This window comes from Tachysurus vachellii, chromosome 18 (assembly GCF_030014155.1).
Source record: "Tachysurus vachellii isolate PV-2020 chromosome 18, HZAU_Pvac_v1, whole genome shotgun sequence".
In the NCBI taxonomy this organism is placed as follows: Eukaryota; Metazoa; Chordata; class Actinopteri; order Siluriformes; family Bagridae; genus Tachysurus; species Tachysurus vachellii.
The window spans coordinates 16,605,926-16,627,733 of record NC_083477.1 but is presented as its reverse complement, the minus strand read 5'-3'; the positions used below and the strand labels follow the sequence as shown (position 1 = coordinate 16,627,733).

Sequence of the window (21,808 nt, the reverse complement as noted above, 5' to 3'; positions counted from 1 at the left end):
ATGACCAAAGTCTTAAAATTGATTTTTAAATCCTTTTTTTTTTTTTTTTTTAAATTATCATTTTTTTGCAAGCTTCTGCATCTGATAAATGATGAACATTGCCAGCAGTACTAGACCTGATGCAATGCTTGACTGTTCCACTGCAACTTTTTGAGGCAACAAGGGCATGAGGGTCTGTGTAATATTTCAACAATACGATATGATATACTGTTAATGGAATAACTAATACAAATCTGACCGTATTGTTTATTATATAGTATGTTTCAGAAAAGCCAAGAGACCTGATTAACAAGCACAAATGTCCTCACAATAGACGTGATTGAAGTGCATTCTGGGAACTTCCTAAAAATCCACTCTGACTTTTCCTCATACACCAGATGGGCAAACAGATGGGCAAAAAGTAGGCTACTGTATGAAAATAAGACTTACTCTCCTGGGTCACATGGTGACACAGCTGGTAGTGTTGCTACCTCCCAGCATTAAGGTCCCATCCTTAGCTTATTGTCCTGCCTTGTACCCAGCCCTTTTACAGGCTCCGGCTCTGTTGCGACCTTGATTGAAATAAATGAAGGTTAATAAAGATGCCATGTCATAAAGATACAGTAGAAAATCCTAAACCCTATAATCACGAAATCACAAAATTGCTGTGAAGTGCCATTACTTTCTCTCCCGTGCCAATGACAACACTAGGCAATTGTGGGAGTCTGTGAGTTCATGTATGCAGAAGATGGTGGGAGTTTCCTCTGACTGTGTTACACCACCATGGGATGGATGGATGGATGGATGGATGGATGCATGCATGTGTCTTAAAAGAAGCAAGCTGTTGGCTACCTACTGTAGTTGGTACCATTGTAGCCGTCATAAAATAAGGGAGAGCTGAATAATGGCTAGGCAGGATGGGCAGATGATCAAATTGAGGAGAAAAAAATAACCTTGTTACGGATTATACTGATATGAAGAAAACTGCTGTTATTATAGAGCATGTCTTGATGTACAGTATTAAGAGTAGAAAAAGTGTGTAAAATATAAGTAACATCTCTTTTCTCTTATTTTTTGGCAATAAAAACAAATCCTCTATATGCTTGCTATGAAATATAAAGGGTTTTTTTTGTCAGAAATTCATTCATCTTCTACCGCTTATCCGAACTACCTCGGGTCACGGGGAGCCTGTGCCTATCTCAGGCGTCATCGGGCATCAAGGCAGGATACACCCTGGACGGAGTGCCAACCCATCGCAGGGCACACACACACACTCTCTCATTCACTCACGCAATCACACACTAGGGACAATTTTCCAGAGATGCCAATCAACCTACCATGCATGTCTTTGGACTGGGGGAGGAAACCGGAGTACCCAGAGGAAACCCCCGAGGCACGGGGAGAACATGCAAACTCCACACACACAAGGCGGAGGCGGGAATCGAACCCCGACCCTGGAGGTGTGAGGCGAACGTGCTAACCACTAAGCCACCGTGCCCCCCTATATTATATTATATTATATTATATTATATTATATTATATTATATTAACTACCAACAGAAAATGATTGACAACCAGTTTTAACCAACCAGCAGAAAGTCAGTTAAAGTCCCGCCCCCGGCTTTCTCAAGCCTGCAGCATTCCAATACTCCAAGCCGAACCAGGACAGACTAGTGCGCATGCGCTGTAGAGTTCGCGTAATAGGACCAGCTGCGCCCCCTGGCGTCGACCAGCTCGCCGGCGTCTCAGTTTCTCAGCGGCAGCTTTTAAACCACAGCAGCACCTTTTTGATCATAAAGCGGCTTCCGGAGTTCCCGACTCTGAGCTTTTCTCTTTTTTGTTGCTTTTTTTTCCCCCCAACGTCAAACCATTCTGCACTACTTCACATCCGGACTCGAACAGCGCTGTGAATATGGACTAAACCAAGAATGCAGCACGCTTGGGAATTCATTATTATTTTACACGTTAATGTCATCGTTTGTGAAGGTAGGGACGCGCTACATCATGTTCAATCTAATCTGTTTGCAGATAGTTGCACAGTTTATTTTCATGCACTTTTACCTTATGCTTGGTCATGGGCTCTGATGACTCAGTGTGTTCTGTACAAGATGAATATGAATATTCATGAGTAATTACATTTTATTCTTTAATGTGTGAGGTGCCTAGTAATGTAGAAGTGTTGAATAAGAATAAGAAAAATCTGCAGCCCTTCTATTAACTCATCAAACTTAAATCTTAAGTGTTCACTGATTGGGTTCATGAGAAATTTCTGGCCACATATTGTTTGTTTAGGTGTCATAATATGTCATTATATTTTTCCATTTATTTTATAGCAATACTTCTTCTTCTGCTTATTATTATTATTATTATTATTATTATTATTATTATTATTATTATTATTATAGGTGTTGGCGGCAGTTCTTCCAGCTAGACAGTCTTACAATGTCGGCTGTTCAGCACCTGCTTATTTGAACCCTGTGCATTAAGCAGAACTGACCCTGTCAAAACATTATCTGACTTCTGCAGCTAAGTGCACAATGATTTAGTCCCTAGGCAGAAGCAGAACCTGATTACAGACTAGTTAGAGACATTACAGAACTGTTACGGAGAGATATGTGATCAGTACAGATAAAAGTCACGATAAACACCACAGAAGTCGAGCAGAGAAAGGTTGGGTCTAAAGCACTACTGTGTCTAAAAGCACTACACTAGTGCTACGGATAGAGCTAAGAGTAACAGAGCAATACAGGCCACTAGCAGCTGTGTTTTTTTAAAACATGGAAGCATATGTGTGTGTTACTGAAGTGTATCTGTGTGTTTTCTGTTTTTTTATTTTTAATCAAAGAACTCAGTCATGTTTATTACAATTTCATTGACTGATAGTTGCTTATACGGCTCAGCCCCTTCAACAAATCTCTCAAACAGCTTAAGAAGAAGCCATGCACCTGGCCAGGATAAGCGATGGCTAATAAATGTTGAATTTATTTAGTATGTTTAACTTAACCTTGAAGCACCCACTGACTCCCGGTGATGCAGTGGGTCTGGGAGATACACAGGGTCCAGTGTGATCCAGAAGATGGATCCAATGGATTCTCTTTTGAGTCTGGTTCCTCAAAAGCTTTCTTCCCTTGTAGACTTGAAACAATTTACGGACAGACGGAGTTCATCACAGACGAATACTACAGATGAGTACAACAGGCGAACCTAACAGACACGTGCTGTACACAAACATAACAGCTCATCTGTTGTGTTCATCTGTAGCACCAGTCGGGAACAGTCTGACTCTTATATTCTGCTCTTTAATCACTTAAAAAAATATTTCTAGCCATTTTTGGACAGTGATTAAGCTTTGAATTTGCACCACTCTTTCTTTTTCTTTTTCAGCACAGCCTACATCCTCAATGCCTCATGATGGATGGTGGGCTTACAAAGATGTCATAGAAGGAAGCTTTATCCCAGGTAAAAACACAAGCCTAGTACCAGACTTCTCCCAAACAACTGTCTCTTAACATTGGGAGAAGAAAGAGGTTTCCTACAGCACATGTTTATTTGGGTCAGTGCTTGTATGGATTTGCAATGTTGTCAGTTACATAAATCCTGTGAATAAGTGAATGCTGATGAATAAATCAGTTTTGCACGCTTTTAATTCAGAAACAGATTTTGAAATGAATGTAGTAAATGTAATCTGTCTGTAATGGGACCCAGATTCAGTGTTCAGCTGTGTTCTTGTCCTCTGTGTGTTACTATCTGTCTCGCACCTCATGCTTCACCTAAGAGAACATGATGCTTTTGTTAAAGCTTCTGATTCAATGCGCAATCTGGAGCAGATGGCAGATGCAGCGACGTATGACAAACACACCCGATTATTTCATTTACACTCTGTTTATACAGGTCAAGCTCACTGACATAGAAATTTGTTTAATAAATCAAGGATATACACAACACCAAGCCATACAAAGCCCACGCAGCATAAATATCCAGACCAAAATATAAGAAGTTAGGAAATGTAAATTACAGCGCAGTTACTGCACCAAACAGCGCTATAACATTTTATCATAATGTCCTTTATGAGAAAATGCTCCAGGGCCAGCAACTGGGTCTAATGAAAGCCGGTCTCTTGGTCTGCACAATATCCTCTTATCTCAAATTTAGTTTAGATTTAGTCAACAAAACATATTAGGTACATTTAGGTTCTATAGATGCATTGCTGCTAGGAATGTACAGTAGATAGGAGTTAAAGAGACCAGTTCAACTTTTTCATTAGCAACATGGGACTTGGGGATCATGGGAAAGGCGATCTGGGCAAGTGTATGGGGTGATTGGGGTGGGGCTAAAACAGATGACGTAATGACTGGGATGGGGTTAAAGGAGAACAAATGGCCGTAATGATTAGGGGTGGGGCTAACACAGAACAGATAACAGTAATGATTAGGGGTGGGGCTAACACAGAACAGATAACAGTAATGATTAGGGGTGGGGCTAAAGAAGAACAGATAACAGTAATGATTAGGGGTGGGGCTAAAGCAGAACAGATAACAGTAATGATTAGGGATGGGGCTAAAGCAGAACAGAGGACAGTAATGATTCGGGGTGGGGTTAAGCAGAACAGATAACAGTAATGATTAGGGGTGGGGCTAAAGCAGAATAGAGGACAGTAATGATTAGGGGTGGGGCTAAAGCAGAACAGATAACAGTAATGATTAGGGGTGGGGCTAAAGCAGAACAGATAACAGTAATGATTAGGGGTGGGGTTAAGCAGAACAGATGACAGTAATGATTAGGGGTGGGGCTAAAGCAGAACAGATAACAGTAATGATTAGGGGTGGGGTTAAGCAGAACAGATGACAGTAATGATTAGCGGTGGGGTTAAAATAGCACAGGTGACAGGAGTGATTGGGATGGGGCTAAAGCAGAACAGATGACAATAATTAAATTCTTTGGCAATAATAAGGATTGGGGCAGGGCTAAAGCAGTAGCTGGAGGAAATAGGAAATGTTAATGATTGTAAAATTTGTAAATGATAAACAACACTGTAAACAACACTGCTGTTAGCCTGAATTTTATGTTGTGAAATCAGTCAGAACAAACAATGCTGGAATGCAATTTGCTGTGTTTATGTAGGTCACTGAACACAAACAAACAATTATGTGCTTAAATGTCTGAAAGAGACACTGAGTGTGTGATGCACATTACAATTACTAAGTAAATACTGATTTTGGCTCACATAAGAGACGTGAATAAATGAAAGATTGAATAACAGCCGTTCAAAGCAAGGATATACAGTTTCTCTGGGTGCTATTTTTTTAGTTTTTACTTTTATTTGAGCTTGATAGGTGGAAAGAGGCAAGAAGTTACATTTTGTCAAGCATTCAGAAATTCAGCGACAGGAAATGTAAAGAACTTAATAAGAAATAAAACATCTACCTCATTAAAGCAAAAAAGTAAAGATTTCAGCACAGTGTAATTGAAAAATTGATAAAACAGCAATTATTAAAGACTAATAGTTTGTTATATATATATATATATATATATATATATATATATATATATATATATAATATATATGTATATATATATATGTGTGTATGGTAATTGTAATGGTAATTGTAATGTAATGGTAATTAGACGAGGCAGGAGATGACAAATACCTGATCATGAGTGAGCCACTGTGGACAAATGTCAAACACTGTGTGTATTACAGTTCCCTCTTTTTGGGGATTGGTGAACTCCGCGTGGAAACTTTGCTCCGTTGGGAAAAGACAGTCGCCGGTAAACATTGAGACCCGCCGTTTGACCTTTGACCCCTTCCTTACGCCGCTACGCATCACAGGAGGAAGAAAGGTAAGCTAATCCTGTGAAAGACTATGACCACTGAACATGTGTCTGTGTGATTAAGTTCAGTGGCTGTGTCTCAATTAGATCCCTAGGCGACACAGATAAGGACTCTACTCATTGGAACGCTGATGACTCTGTTTCCTGGGACATTCTAATTTCCTCATCAGTTACTGTAAATAAAAACCATATAAATGAGTTAGCATAAACACATGGTACATAACGCAGGATCATAAGCTAGTTAGTGAAGAAGATTGTCTGATAGTTCGTCCACCAAGGGAAACAGAAAAGGGGAACAGGGAACATAGTGAGCATTGGGCTCCTTGTATTTGATGTGAAATTTCTGTGCACTGGAAGGATTTTGCGATTGAAAGAGACATCCCTTGAAATGTCCGACTTCCTGCTCAATGGCCTGACTACTAAACTAGGGCGGTGATTGAGACAAATATACACAAGGGGGCGCTAGAGAGCAGTTTATAAATGATTATATTAACGACAGATTAAACATTTCAGCAGAGAATAGGAACGCCATGAGTCTTAGCACCATGCCATGATGCGTTCGTTATTTGTATACACACATTTATGTATTCCTACTTTAAGCCAGGCTGATAGTATTGAGAATTTTGGAGCAATCTGAAGACCTAGATAGACAGATCGATGATATCCTCTGTGCAGCTGCATGCCGAACACAAAATGCTTGTTGTTCCGTTTGAACTCTGTGCACTGAGGGAAAAAATGTCAAATTAATTACACATCAAAAGGAACTGTAATCACTCTTTAATGCTTTCATTTATATTCTCGGCTTTCACTTGCTAATTAGACTTACACCTACGCTTCAAATCAATTTTTTATAATCAGAAGCATAATAGAAATATAGAATCACTGAAAGCTACAACAAATGTATAATGTATAAAAATGTATAAAATCTGTTTCTACTGATTCGTTTTTATGATCAGTGAAATGTGGGGTTTTTGATTTATTTTTTTTTTTATTTACTTTATTCATGATGAGCTGCATTCTTTCACAGCACTAATGCTGTGAGTCAGGCTAAAACTCTAGTCAGGCTAAATAAGGGCTAAATTATTTGTAATTTTTTTTTTTTTACATGTAAATTTTCTTATTCCTGTCTCTCTGACTTGCCTACAAATAGTTGCTCAGCAGATCAGATAAAGGAATCTCTGCATCGCGTATATCGTCTTGTATATCGTCTTGTCAGCAACCAGCCCGAAGACTAATAATATCCTTAGCAAAAATATGTTCATTATGCTAATCTGCAATTAATGTTCTTCGAAGTAATTATCCCATTGTTCAGTGTGCGATCATTGTCACGTGGGATCATATAAATCTGTTTTCCTTTTTATGGCAAAGGCAGCCACAGAGCCCACATGGTCATACATATTCATAAGCCAAGTGCAAATAAGCAGACCTACACACACACCAACACACACACACGCGTTTTTTTTTTCATACTTCAGCACACACCCAGTAAAACAGTCCTTTGTTTATTCATGTTAGTTGCTAAAGATTTAGTACATTCACATTTTTTAACGTCAGCTAATTAACCTTCCGTTTGTTTTGCTCTTAGGGCCAAATCAGAATTTGTGTTTCTGTCAGAAAAGCAGTGGCCAAGGCGAGGATAAAAAAAACAGACCCAGATGCAGGGACAATAAAGCAAACACGATTTATTAACAAAAAAACATGAAGCATTACATGAGACATCAAAATAAAACACAGATGTAAACTAAGCGACAGCTTACATAAACCAACACAGACAAAAGAACTATCGCAGACTCCATGAACCCACAGGCAACATGGAGGAAATAAATAGGCATAGTAATTAACAGTCAATTAGGAACAGGTGAGTACAGACGAGAAACCACGTGACACAACACGCTGCCGGACCGCCCCTTAATGTTCAGGAATAATGTTTTCCACCACAGGAAAGTTTCAGGATGGAGGAGTTTGTGCTTTGTTAAGTGTAGCTGCATTTATTTTATCTTCGTCACAAGAGAAACAAAAGAAAGGCTGGTGAGGGGACAACTGTTTCTAGCTGCTATATTATGGACAAACACAATTTGTTTTGAGGATCTTTTCACTACTTTAACTTTCGTTTTCCCAAAGAACAAAAAATGGAATCTGCGTCTGTTTGGGTTATATCTATATTCAGGATTGATTTCATTGTCATATCTCATTCTACAGTGGAGGTAATGACTCAGATGAAAGTAGACACTCAGGAATTTAAGAATTTGTAGTTTGTTTTTTTTATATAAGTATTGTTTCAGCCTAGTCAACTAGCAGCAATATTTTAGTAGAAAAGTTTTAAAAATTTGTTTCTATAAAACGGTGATAAATTTATCAAACCCATTTCTGCTCTCAGAAAACCAGTGCTTCTGAAGGGAACAAAATCTAGACCCAAATGCAGGCATAGTAAAAGACAGGGGTTTAATTAAAAACAATACTGACACACACAGGAAACACTAGGAAAAAACTGGGCAACAAAATACAAAACAAGATAGACAGAGAGCAAAAACCCATTAACAAGAGAAACCCAACTATATCAAGGACTCACACAACACAACAGGTATAAAAAGGGGATGTAATTAATGAAACATGGAGAATAGGTGTGCAGAGGTTGGAACAGACTAAGGGTCAAGCAGGGTAAACATAAACAAAGACCCATGGCACAGAATATTAAACAAACCCTGCTGGAACACCCCTGGTGTCCAAGCTATCCATGACAATTTAAGATACCACAAGTGCTTGTTCATACTGTAAGATCATAACATTTGAGCATTATTCAAATTCAAGTGTAAATGTATCCCAACAGAGTGTCCCAACTTTCATTCATTCATTCATTCATTCATCTTCTACCGCTTATCCGAACTACCTCGGGTCACAGGGAGCCTGTGCCTATCTCAGGTGTCATCGGGCATCAAGGCAGGATACACCCTGGACGGAGTGCCAACCCATCACATGGCACACACACACTCATTCACTCACGCAATCACACACTAGGGACAATTTTTCCAGAGATGCCAATCAACCTACCATGCATGTCTTTGGACCGGGGAGGAAACCGGAGTACCCGGAGGAAACCCCCGAGGCACGGGGAGAACATGCAAACTCCACACACACAAGGTGGAGGCGGGAATCGAACCCCGACCCTGGAGGTGTGAGATGAACGTGCTAACCACTAAGCCACCATGCCCCCCTATCCCAACTTTATATCAGAAAAATACTACAAAATAGCTAACTCAATCCTGTGGTATAGGAGGAATGATAAATGATAAAGGCTTCCAACACCATGCTTCTTCCGAGACATGAAACTGGCATCTGTTTTTTTTTTTTTTGGTAAAGTGCTATCTGCGCTCTTCCATTATTTTTTTTCCCTTTTGTGCCACTTGGATATGAGGTCTCTGCACTGTTTTAATGGATAAAATGCGCAGATTTTATTCAACCAACAATTTCATAAAGGCATAGGAGAAAGGGCATACGGGTGATTTGTATTAGGGCCTTGCACATTTGGGCCTGCATTTAAAATAGAACAGATTGTCAGATCTCTTTTGTGTATTGAAGCTACCTCCTTACCTGTGAAACAGCAGGGAGAGCCTTGCTAACGGTGTGAGGAATATCACGGTACAGTGTGAAGAACAGTTATCTGCGTCAGTAAGCCAATCGAGTCCGGTTAGATTTGTGTGCATATGTGTGTGAAAGGAAAGAACGAGTATATTCATCTTCATCAGGAAAGTTATGACACCATTTTATCAGCATCGGTGTAGTTTATCCCAGCATGGCTAGTCAGTGTTGTTTCTCTCAGCTGTCAAGTGCAATCTCAATCACTGTCAGTTCAGCGCTGAATTAACTCGCAACTCATTAGATCAACACTGCAGTGGGTTCTGTTCCCCTCTGCAGCTTTATTCGATTTCATCCGGGTGACAGTGATTACCACCGAAAGACTATTATGCAAAGTGAATTTGCTGGTTTTATTGCTTCCTCTTGTGTGTGGGTTTAGCCTAGAGGCCAACCAGAAAAAAAGGATAACAGAAACAACGAAAGAATGATTTGTTGCATACGTCACTCCTTTCCAATCTATTTAAATCAAAAGTGATTCATCATGTGTGAAACATATGGGAAATAAAGGGTAACAAATTGTGGCCAAGCCAAAACTGATAATTTGCTTGATTTGTGTTGTTAAATTCTGTTTATATATTAGATTCACAGGAATCATGTGTAATAAAGAATTCTCAGAATGCACTGAGACGGTGTGAGGCCTGGTGGACAAATTCATCAGGAAATATTGCGCTTATTCTGCCTGCTCTAATCTTGCTGGTTGTTAAAGCAGTATGCTCTAAGGATCTTCCCAATCTTCTGGTTGAGCCACTCTTCATTTGCCCATTTAACTGGAAGCCTGAGGACAGACTGATATTTATGTTAAGACTCTTGCAAAAAGCTTGCCAGACACAGGAGGTGAATTGAACACCCCAGTCAGAAACAATGCCCTCGGAGAGACTATACAATTGAAAACACCACTTTTAAATAATGCCTTGGCTCTTTCCTTGGTTGTGCTTCTCTCTGTTAGGGGAATTGAGATGACAGACTCTCATCTCGGCAATTCGAATTTCTCCAAATTGACACACAGGTTATTTTCGAACTGTCTTTTTAGTACTGCTCATACCTGAGTAATATGCTGTGCTTCAGATTTCGAGTGGATCAAGGTGTCATCAGTGCAAATGATCACACCGGAGGACAGGAAATTTGATAGTATGGCATTTATAAGAGCCTGAAAAACAGGTGGCTTCTCAGTAGAAGATGGGACTAATGGCAGCAGATTTGTAATCTATACAGGGTCTGAGTTCCCTGTCCTTTTGTCCCACAAAAATTAAGTCTGAATTAGTAGCAGTCGTGGATAGATGGATGGATGGAGGGAGCTTTTGGCTAGGGCTTTAGAAAGGTATAGCCTTGGTTTCTGGAAGGGATAGAGTATAGGATTGATCACTAGGGGGAGTTGTGTCACTACAGAAAGCTTGATTCCGGGTTCGGGACCAACACTGAGACTTAACCCCTCAGTGACCGTTTTGGTTTAATTCCCAGGCCACGATTGTCAAAGTACAGGATCCTGCCAATGGGCCATCAATGACTCTGGGAATTTTGATGCCTGTGACTTGCATGGTCTTTTGTCTAGGGTGGGATAGACTTCCTATGTAGGTGGATAGATTTGGTTGAGACAACAGCTGATGAGTTCACCTTGTATCCATGAGATTATAGGGTCAATTAATTGTTCCAGTAAGATCCTTTTATAATGGAGTGGTTATGTGTTCTTGTAATTAGGAAGGAGAGTTGTTCACCTTGGAGAACATTATCAAGTTCTTGTTGTGAGCTAGCATAGAGACTGCCACTGGGCAGACGGTTGCCCAGCGGTTGACCTTGAGATACAACAGCTGATTTAATTTTGCATCCTCCTGCTAGACCCAACCTGTTAAACAAAGCCTTCTGGAACAAAGAGCTCTCTGGGACTGAAAAATGATCCATCTGCAGGATGTATAATAGGCACTGAAAGATTAAAAAAAATCCAGTTCAGAGTTGAGAGTGAGTAGAGGATTCAGTACAAAACAAGATACAATGTGCAGTTCAAAAACCAGGGATCAAAAAAAAGCTTCAAATAGAGGGGAGGAAAGGCAAAAAAAAAAAAAACGAAGGCTGAGATAAAAAGTGTTGTACATAAAAGTCTTTTGATACATCTGGAACATTTTTTGCAATGTGAAAGAGAGGAATAAATTTGCCAAAACAAGAAGCTGAGTTGTGCTTAACCAAAAAAAAGTGCTGTATTAAATAAAAGATTCTTTAGTAAAGTACTATTTCATTCATCACTTGAATATATTGCTATTGCTAATATATCTTTATCTTTCTATTTCTCAGATCAGTGGTGTGCTGTATAACACCGGTCGTCACGTGATACTGCGCGTGGACGGCTCGAAGCGCGTGTGTGTGTCTGGTGGTCCGCTGAGTTACACCTACACACTACAGGAGATCAGACTGCATTTTGGCAACGATGACACGCACGGCTCAGAGCACCTGATCAATGGGAATGCCTTTCCTGGAGAGGTGAGACAGAACCCACAACCAGACATGCATCATGACACGCAAAGAACGAAAACCTGTTCCTGGATCAGTCATTGTAAGTTATTTTGGCTCACGCTCACACGGTGTCGCAATGTTTCGAAAAATAAAAGAACTCAATTGTCTACATACCCAGCACACACAAAATCTGGAAAAGTAAGCAGAGAGTGAATACACTGAAAACAGGAGGAGACAGTAAGGCTTAAGGGAGCAGGATTAAGGGGATTTGTTGTGAGTTTTATAAAATGATTACACCGCAGTTACACGCGTACAAGTAAGCAAGAGCCATCCATCAAGCCACAACATGGGGGAGGCAGTCACACTCAGCTTCTTAACACTGCATGTTTAGTAAGGCAACACACAGCCACATTACATCAGGATTAGATCAGCATTATTATTTCAGGCTTTAATTTAAGCAAGCATTATCTAACACTCAGTTTTAACACGCGTCAATCCAGTATGTGATGTTACTTAGCAATGATAAGAAGACGTTGAAAAAGAAGAAGAAGAATCTTCTATATGAATTACTCGTTCTGTACATAGTAGGCACTGTTCTGCGTTCTGTGTGTTTCCGCAGGTGCAGCTAATCCACTATAACCAGGATTTATATTTAAACTACAGCGAAGCTGAGAAGAACCCGCATGGAGTTGCCATCATCTCTCTCTTCATGAAGGTCACAGTTCAGCATTTACACCATTATACAACACTATTATAACACTCATTTATATACTGTAATCTTTCAATCACAACAAGTCCTGTCTCTAATTATCGTTTAGCAATTGTTTCTATAATTACTGTTTAGCAATAGTCTCTAACATAAACACACTTAAGTGAAGTCATATTTATGATTTCTTAGTAAATAAATTTAGGGTAACTGTTTTGCATTTCTGTTTATTTTTTTCCACAAGCTGTCATTCCTCACTTGTCATTTAAATATTTAGATTTATTTATTATCTGTAGCGTTTAACGCACAATCCAGAGGGACTTACACAAGTGGCTTGTAGTCTCAAAAACATAGCTCAGGTCGTAAAGGAGTCAAAATTTTAAAATCCAACGAGAGAAGAGTTAGTACAGTAATGAAACCTAGACTACAGATTTGTTCATTTATTATTTATTGCTTAAAGAGCCTTTGAAGTTTAAATGTTTTAGATCTTATTGTGATAGATAACAAAATGTAATGTTGTTCTTGTTCTTGCCCCTGGTCCGCATATTTGATTTTGGTACAGATTTTACCACAAATGCCCTTCCTGACGCAATCCTCCCATTTTACCTGGCGCTTGGGACCATCACTGAGAGTTAGCCGCTCAATGGCTGGATTAGTTTTCTACTCAGTAATCGAACCCGGGCCAAGCAATGAGAGCACGGGATCCTTCTGCTGAACCACGAGGAGCGATATATCTGATAAATTCAGAAACATTGCTTGTTTAAATATGAATTGTTTCTCACTTCTGGGAACAGTAACAGGTTTTAATGACGCATTTAAATCCTTTCTATAATTTATAAGTCCTAACTCCATAAACATTAATATTATGACACTGCAGTCGAAGTTAGTTAAAGCCTCCTCTGTGTATTTTTGGCTCTAAATCTTCCAAGTTACTGTTCCTCTTTCCAGCTTCCGGTCAGCCCTGAGATGAGGAAAAAAGGTTAAAATAATTTACAAGTAATGTCATTTCTTTTAGCAGAAGGTTGCACTTAAATGCATCCGATGCCTCCTCGTGACCATGAGTCTCGCCGATACCTTGATGGGTCGATTATGTGGTTATGTGGGTCGACTCACATAACACATAACTGCCGCTCAAAAAGCACACATCGTCTCGTCGTCCAGGATGTTTTCCCGATTAAAATTGACAGGCAGGATTAAAGGCGGTGCTGAGAAATCCACCACGTTTAAAAAAACAACATAAAAAAAACAAAAATGTGCTAAGCTACTGTCAAGTTTGTTCAGATTGCTCAAGGGGTGTTTTAAGAACGATGGCTGTTGAGTAAATCATTCCAGAACTTCAACACAGAACAAATAGCTCTCGGCTGTTTAAACATCCTGGGGAAGTTAAAGACCATGGAGGCAGGACTGTATGTGTGCCCGAAATCAAACTGTATTCAGTTCAGTACTGTGTGTAGAATACAAAGCAGACATAGTACTATACAGCATTGTCATTGACTTATGATGTCATAATAACAGGGAAAAAAACGACTGCTGTTTCTTCTTTAGACCTTAAATAAATAAATAAATTGCTCAGGTGTTGCTCAGGTCAGGAACAACATTTAATGCCTATAATATCTCGATCCCTATTCTAGGGATCTTCGGATGCAGCTACTGTAGAGTCTTCCTGCATGTCTTCCTTTTATGTTGAGGGTCACGCTTGCTCATAGCTCGAAGGTAATATGGTGCGGTGGGTTGTTTATTGCAGCCTTCTGGTAGCTGTGGGCTGTTTTTCTCCTTTGCAGTCAGTGTTTTAAATTGCATTTGTGCAGCTACAGATGAGCGACGAGTCGATAAGGGAGAATTTGGGAAGATTCTAAAACAAGTCATGCAAGCTGCATTTTGGATCAGCGTGATGACACACCAAGGATGACCTGCCAGCATTAATCCTAATCATTAATATTCATAAAGCAAAACATTCCCTAATGTTCATTACCTTACTAATAGACTTCTAAACAAAGGGGAGGGAGGGTGGAACAATTTTGCGTGTCAATACAAGAAGATGTCTTCTTGGAAATGAGACTCGTAATCTGTTGCTTTGTCAAAAACCTAAGCATAAATATTCATTATTGAATGCCACCAAACCAAGCGCTGAAGTCGCACCTGAGATGTTTTAATGCTGTCCTTATGGAAATGAGTTGTTCTTATTAAAGTCAGAGAAATGCCAAGTACAAGCTTGATCCAGGTGTTATTGGTGGATTTTGCATCAGAGGAATAAATAAATTTAGTTTTCACTTTGCATCAGTGGCTCCTTTCCAGACTCATTATTTTGGACTATGTGTATCATCCCAAATCACATACTAGCATACTAAATATGCACTACCAGCTGTTACATTTGTACTTCATATAGCAGAGTAGCTTTCCTCTCCGAAAGATTAGAAAAACAATTTGAGACTGTTTTGTTGTGCTGTGTGGTACATAATTGGTCACCATGTGCCAATTAGGGCATTATTTAAATGCTTCTTTGGTGATTCTCTCGCCTGCGCTGCCTGTCAATGTGCCGATCGCCGTAGCATATACAAATGTATCTCTCGTGCGATATATATATATAGTTTAATGACTGCTCATGTAATTATAGACTCTCACAAACTCAGTATTGTTAGACTTGACTATTGATATGGGCTTCCTTTTGATTCCTCTGAGTGTTTCTTAATGCCATAGTCTTTTTCCCCCCTAGCACTGCCTCTAGCCTGCTCATTTGGGTTTATATACAGGGAGTGCAGAATTATTAGGCAAATGAGTATTTTGACCACATCATCCTCTTTATGCATGTTGTCTTACTCCAAGCTGTATAGGCTCGAAAGCCTACAACCAATTAAGCATATTAGGTGATGTGCATCTCTGTAATGAGAAGGGGTGTGGTCTAATGACATCTACACCCTATATCAGGTGTGCATAATTATTAGGCAACTTCCTTTCCTTTGGCAAAATGGGTCAAAAGAAGGACTTGACAGGCTCCGAAAAGTCAAAAATAGTGAGATATCTTGCAGAGGGATGCAGCACTCTTAAAATTGCCAAGCTTCTGAAGCGTGATCATCGAACAATCAAGCGTTTCATTCAAAATAGTCAACAGGGTCGCAAGAAGCATGTGGAAAAACCAAGGCGCAAAATAACTGCCCATGAACTGAGAAAAGTCAAGCGTGCAGCTGCCAAGATGCCACTTGCCACCAGTTTTGCCATATTTCAGAGCTGCAACATCACTGGAGTGCCCAAAAGCACAAGGTGTGCAATACTCAGAGACATGGCCAAGGTAAGAAAGGCTGAAAAACGACCACCACTGAACAAGACACACAAGCTGAAACGTCAAGACTGGGCCAAGAAATATCTGAAGACTGATTTTTCTAAGGTTTTATGGACTGATGAAATGAGAGTGAGTCTTGATGGGCCAGATGGATGGGCTCGTGGCTGGATCGGTAAAGGGCAGAGAGCTCCAGTCCGACTGAGACGCCAGCAAGGTGGAGGTGGAGTACTGGTTTGGGCTGGTATCATCAAAGATGAGCTTGTGGGGCCTTTTCGGGTTGAGGATGGGGTCAAGCTCAACTCCCAGTCCTACTGCCAGTTTCTGGAAGACACCTTCTTCAAGCAGTGGTACAGGAAGAAGTCTGCATCCTTCAAGAAAAACATGATTTTCATGCAGGACAATGCTCCATCACACGCGTCCAAGTACTCCACAGCGTGGCTGGCAAGAAAGGGTCTAAAAGAAGAAAAACTAATGACATGGCGTCCTTGTTCACCTGATCTGAACCCCATAGAGAACCTGTGGTCCATCATCAAATGTGAGATTTACAAGGAGGGAAAACAGTACACCTCTCTGAAGAGTGTCTGGGAGGCTGTGGTTGCTGCTGCACGCAATGTTGACGGTGAACAGATCAAAACACTGACAGAATCCATGGATGGCAGGCTTTTGAGTGTCCTTGCAAAGAAAGGTGGCTATATTGGTCACTGATTTGTTTTTGTTTTGTTTTTGAATGTCAGAAATGTATATTAGTGAATGTTGAGATGTAATATTGGTTTCACTGGTGAAAATAAATAATTGAAATGGGTATATATTTGTTTTTTGTTAAGTTGCCTAATAATTATGCACAGTAATAGTCACCTGCACATACAGATATCCTCCTAAAATAGCTAAAACTACAAACAAACTAAAAACTACTTCCAAAAATATTCAGCTTTGCTATTAATGAGTTTTTTGGGTTCATTGAGAACATGGTTGTTGTTCAATAATAAAATTAATCCTCAAAAATACAACTTCCCTAATAATTCTGCACTCCCTGTACAACTTATTTGTCACCATTTCTATTGTTAAAAGCACTACACTTAATACCAAATTAAATTAACTGAGGTGGAACAAATAGGGAGACATTCTGACATTCATAGATGACCTACTGTATGGATACACGTTAGGTAGAGATTATTTTTCGGTCTTGCTGTAGATGAAAATAATTTAGGTACCTGTCATTTATTAGCATCCCAATAAATGCCTTTATGGGGCACAGTGGCTTTAGTGGTTTTTCCTCTCACCTCTGGGGTTGGTGTTTTAATTTCTGCTTCCACTCTGTGTGTGTGGAGTTTGCATATAATCCCAGTGGGGGTTAACTCTGGGTACTCCAATTGTCTCCCTGAGTCCAAAAACATGAGTTGTAGGCTGATCGGTATCTCTAAACTATTCATAGGGTTGCCAGACAATACAGGGTGTCCCCCACCTCGAGCCTCCTGGGACTGGGGCTCCGTGTGACCCTATGAAAGATAAAAGCTATGGAAAATTAATGGATGGATGCCTGTTCTAGACTTTTTCATACTCTCACCACAGCTCTAGCCAGTCACTGTGTAGACTTTTTATTTAAAGGTTGTAGATTATGGAGTTAGTTGGGCGCAAGATGTTGTGTTGTCGTATTATACAACAGGTGACATCGTAGCCTACTTTATAGACATGCTGGTACATGCATTTAAAGGTTTTTTAGATTATTATTATGGATGAGTTTAAGTGGTGTTAAGTTATATAGTAAGGCGAAATCTGTCAGCGATTGAATCATTAAATTATTTAGTGCCAAAAGGAATTCAATTTAATACTGGAATGTCTAAAATGGTCTGTGTATCTATGTATGTATGAATGATTCTCGTCTCCGATTGCATTTCTCTGAAATTGACGTATTTAACATGAACATGACACTCGATGCCTTTGCATTAAATCTTTCTGACTGTTTGTGTTTCTTTTTTTTTTTTTTCCAGATATCAGAGCCAACTAATCCATTTCTCCTCCGGATGCTGAGCAGAGAAATTATCACTAGAATAACTTACAAACGTAAGAATGTTTTCTTCATGAACTCTTTATGCAATTTGGGACGCACCTCCTGTATTGGTCATGTGCAGCTGGTTGAAACTATTGACATATTTGCATGACAAAGCAAGTTTCCTCTGTATTCTTTCCGTCACTGTGATTTTGCTGCATGCTGATATGAATGCTGTGCATCACCTGGTAATGTATCTGTTTTTTTTCATAATCATCAAATTCCTTTCAGTATAGTGGAAACAAAAAAAAAAACCTCATCAGTAAGTGTTTACAGACACACGGTGAGAAATTAGTTTTTAAAAAGCTGCCGTAACTCCCTGCAGATGATGCGTATGAACTTACGGGATTGGATCTGGAGGAATTGTATCCTGAAACATGGCGCTTTATAACCTATGAAGGCTCGCTGACGGTGCCACCATGTCTTGAAACGGTCACGTGGATCCTGATGAATAAACCTGTCTACGTCTCACATATTGAGGTGAGCCATCAACATCTTATGCTGGCTATGTACAATACACCTTACAAAACAAGATGCGTGACAATGCAAGGGGTGTCCAAAATGTAATAACACATCACGTTGTTTCACGCTAGCATCATTCCATTCACAACAAAAAGGAAGAAATATGGATTTGCGCAAAGATTGAAGAGGTTTAACATAACTGGTCAAGATGACACCTCACCTCCACGTGATATTAACAGGTTTGGTGTTATAAACACATTATGGCTTTACACACTTGAATGGAATAGACAACCATTGGCCACTAGAATGTCTGAGTGAACAGAATCCTGGGTTATCTCGTTTCACTGCTCATACTTCATCCGGGGTTTACAATTAATCCTGAGTATCCATAATCTGCTTCACACTGTACATTCTTGAACCCTGAGGTAACCTTCTTATTTGCATATTTAAGTTTTCTTTGACAACGATTGGATAAATACAGCATGCGATCGCTTTATATAACGGCCTGTCTCTCTCAATGCTTAGGGGAGGTTGTTCTGTGACGTATTTTTATCTTTTTCATAACTTTCTCATTTTTTGTCACGTATTTCCATCTCTCTAAGTGTTTTGCCACTTGTATTAAGTGTTGTTTACTCCTGGTTTCCACGTGAAAAGAACCACGCGCTTTTTACTTTCTGTTCCGTTTGTAGCTTAGCTTCTAGCTGTAACGTTCCAAAAGCGGTTAATGCTATAAAAGTGCTACTAATCCTGCTTCAGGGCATGGTTTTATAACCCCGGGTAAAAATAAATAGAACAACAATAATCCAGGGTTTGCAGTGTAAAAAGTCTTGAAGCACAATTATATTTCAGGGTATGTTTACGGTACAGGGCAGTGATGTTATGTTCTTTTTGAATGAATCATTTAGGTGACTGAATCGTTCACGTAATCCGTAGACTCATATTTCTCGTTCAGTGACTTATTTAGACTTGTTTTATTTATTTGATGAGCAAATTAGTCACACATTGTAATAAGGTCAAATCAGTTTTTTGTAACAAGTAAATAAGTTTGTTGACTTAACACATGACATTTTATGGTGTATTTATGTAATATAATGAAATGGTCACTGAACGAATCATTTTATTAAACAAATCTCTTGAAAGAGTCAAAATTTCCACCACTAGTACAGGGTTAGTTTACAGGCTAATTAACGTTCAATTAAAATGTACTTCTCTTCCACTGTAGCCATTTTAAATGTCTGTTCAGCTGCTACCTGTACTTTACTGCCTCCTTGTGGATTAGTTGTTTCTGAGTCCAGATGCTTGCCATCTTGTGCATTTACAATTTGTGTACTTGTGTAGAATATGTAATATATCACAGACTTGTAGCATGCTTTAAAAATTTTCCAGACATAGCCTGCACTTGAGTTAATAATAATGTACTGCTCTTTAAATAGACCTTCTTACGTGTGTGTGTGTGTGTGTGTGTGTGTGTGTGTTTTTGTGTGAGTAGTTACAGTCTCTGCGTCTCCTCAGTCAAAATGCAGTGTCTCAGATCTTTATCAGTTTAAGCGATAACTATCGGCCGCAGCAGAGCCTCAACCAGCGCTGCATACATACCAACATCAACGTCAACACGCACACACACCAGTGTGCTAATACACTCAGGACACACTACAGGGGTATGTGTTTATTTGTTACACACCTACTGCAATATTAATATCATTAATCATGATCTTTATTGTCGTTTGTGTTTTCTTTGCAGTGAATGAGTGGCTGCTGAAATAACCCCTGTAATAAATGGTGTGTATGTATCTTCTGCAAAGAGACAAAAGAGAGATGACTAAAGCACATATGTCTTATTTTACCTTGTATTATGATTAAATAAAGCTGGTTTGAGAGAGAATACTGTGTGTGTCTGAATCTTTCCATGATATTTTCCAACCCTTCAGTCTCGCACTTCTTAGTTGGACCCAACATCTCTCAGGGTACAAGGAAGGCATGCATCAAGGCTCATGTTGCAAGAAACTTCCCCTGAACAGCTGACTCTTCAATTGATGACTAAGGACCACTTTCATTAAGTACTCGTATTAGTACACTGTTCTTTTAAAAAATCTTGTGTTGTCTTGTGTTTTCCATGTTCTAACAAGGCTTTTCGGTTGATATTGGTCCCTGACCTAGTAAACTACAGTCAGGATGTATTTATTTAATCTAGAGAATTTAAAGAACATTTTGTAAGTCGATCCTGATTACAGGTCAAACGCTATAAATGGTTGGCTGATAGGGTAACTGCATGAATGTGCAGAGGTTTCTAACAAAGTGGAAATTGTTTACAATGGTTCACAGCCTTGTATTTAAAGTGTCTAGGAGAGGGCAGCAGAGAGTATTTAATGTCATCTGGTGAGAGTTTTGTGCTCCAAAAAATAAATACAGTACAGTCTTCATATTGAATGGTAAACCTAAAGTGATTTGATATAGCTACTCCCAGATTATCTTCAACATCCAGATGTGATTGGTATTTATTTTTTGCATAGCTGTAACTATGTCTACGATCCAGTGTTGTATAAAGTATTAGAAAGCAATACTTGAGTAAAAGTACAAGTATCGTACTAGAAAAAGACTTTGGTAGAAGTGAAAGTTACCTTTTTAGAATATTACTCAAGTAAAAGTCTTAAAGCATCTGATATTTACTGTACTTAAGTATCAAAAGTCATTTTCTGATATTTAATGTACTTAAGTATTTGAAGTAAAAGTAAAAAGTAAAATTTCAGTGATTTTCTGTAGACATAAGACCAAGGGCGGTTCTAGGGTTTCATCTTTAGGGGGTTTTAGCCCTCAGTGAGGATTTAAAACAAGAAGAGTTTTATATTATATATTATATGACTACATAGTAAGCCAAAAGTTATGGTATTATTTAAAATGGCAAAAGTGGACACCAAAATTTTATGCATGATGTAATGATGCCAGTCTTGAATCAAATCAGTTCATGTATGTGTGCATTCTCTACAAACAGTGTGTCTAATGAATGCAGTCATTAATAAAAAATATTCACAAGACAAAGATCAAATCAATAAATGTTATTTTTATTTAGTATTGAACGGATTGTTTGCATTAATATTTTGTTTGTGCTACAACTCTGGTAATAAGAATAGTGAAATTTCACTGCTTTTGGTTGCCATATTTGCGGATTTCAGCCGATTAACGTTATAGATAAATGCCTCCAGCTCTGACTGCGCGTGCACGCTGCGCCTCCAGCTCTGACTGTGCTGCGCGTGCACGCTGCGCGTCCCTGTGCTTCTCCGTAGAGCGTGTGGACGTGCGTAATGCAATCTAGGAGCAGTGATTCACCAAACCTCCCTTATTACAGTCGAACACATTTCTTCTGATTTTATTTTGTAGTAACGAGTAACGAAGATGCTTAGTGGAAATATAGCGGAGTAAAAGTGAAAGTTGA

At 39.3% G+C, this 21,808-nt stretch overlaps 1 protein-coding gene across 1 annotated transcript; it reads left to right on the top strand.

The window, feature by feature from the left end:
* The first annotated feature begins 1,723 nt into the window (after positions 1 to 1,723).
* ca10b (carbonic anhydrase Xb) lies at positions 1,724 to 20,245 on the top strand. The gene is made up of 9 exons (XM_060892544.1): positions 1,724 to 1,965; positions 3,364 to 3,438; positions 5,681 to 5,820; positions 11,728 to 11,913; positions 12,506 to 12,601; positions 17,858 to 17,930; positions 18,242 to 18,396; positions 19,868 to 20,036; positions 20,120 to 20,245. Exons 1-9 carry the CDS (start codon positions 1,908 to 1,910, stop codon positions 20,140 to 20,142), a joined length of 975 nt encoding a protein of 324 aa, XP_060748527.1. The 5' UTR covers positions 1,724 to 1,907; the 3' UTR covers positions 20,143 to 20,245.
* Positions 20,246 to 21,808: the final 1,563 nt, after the last annotated feature.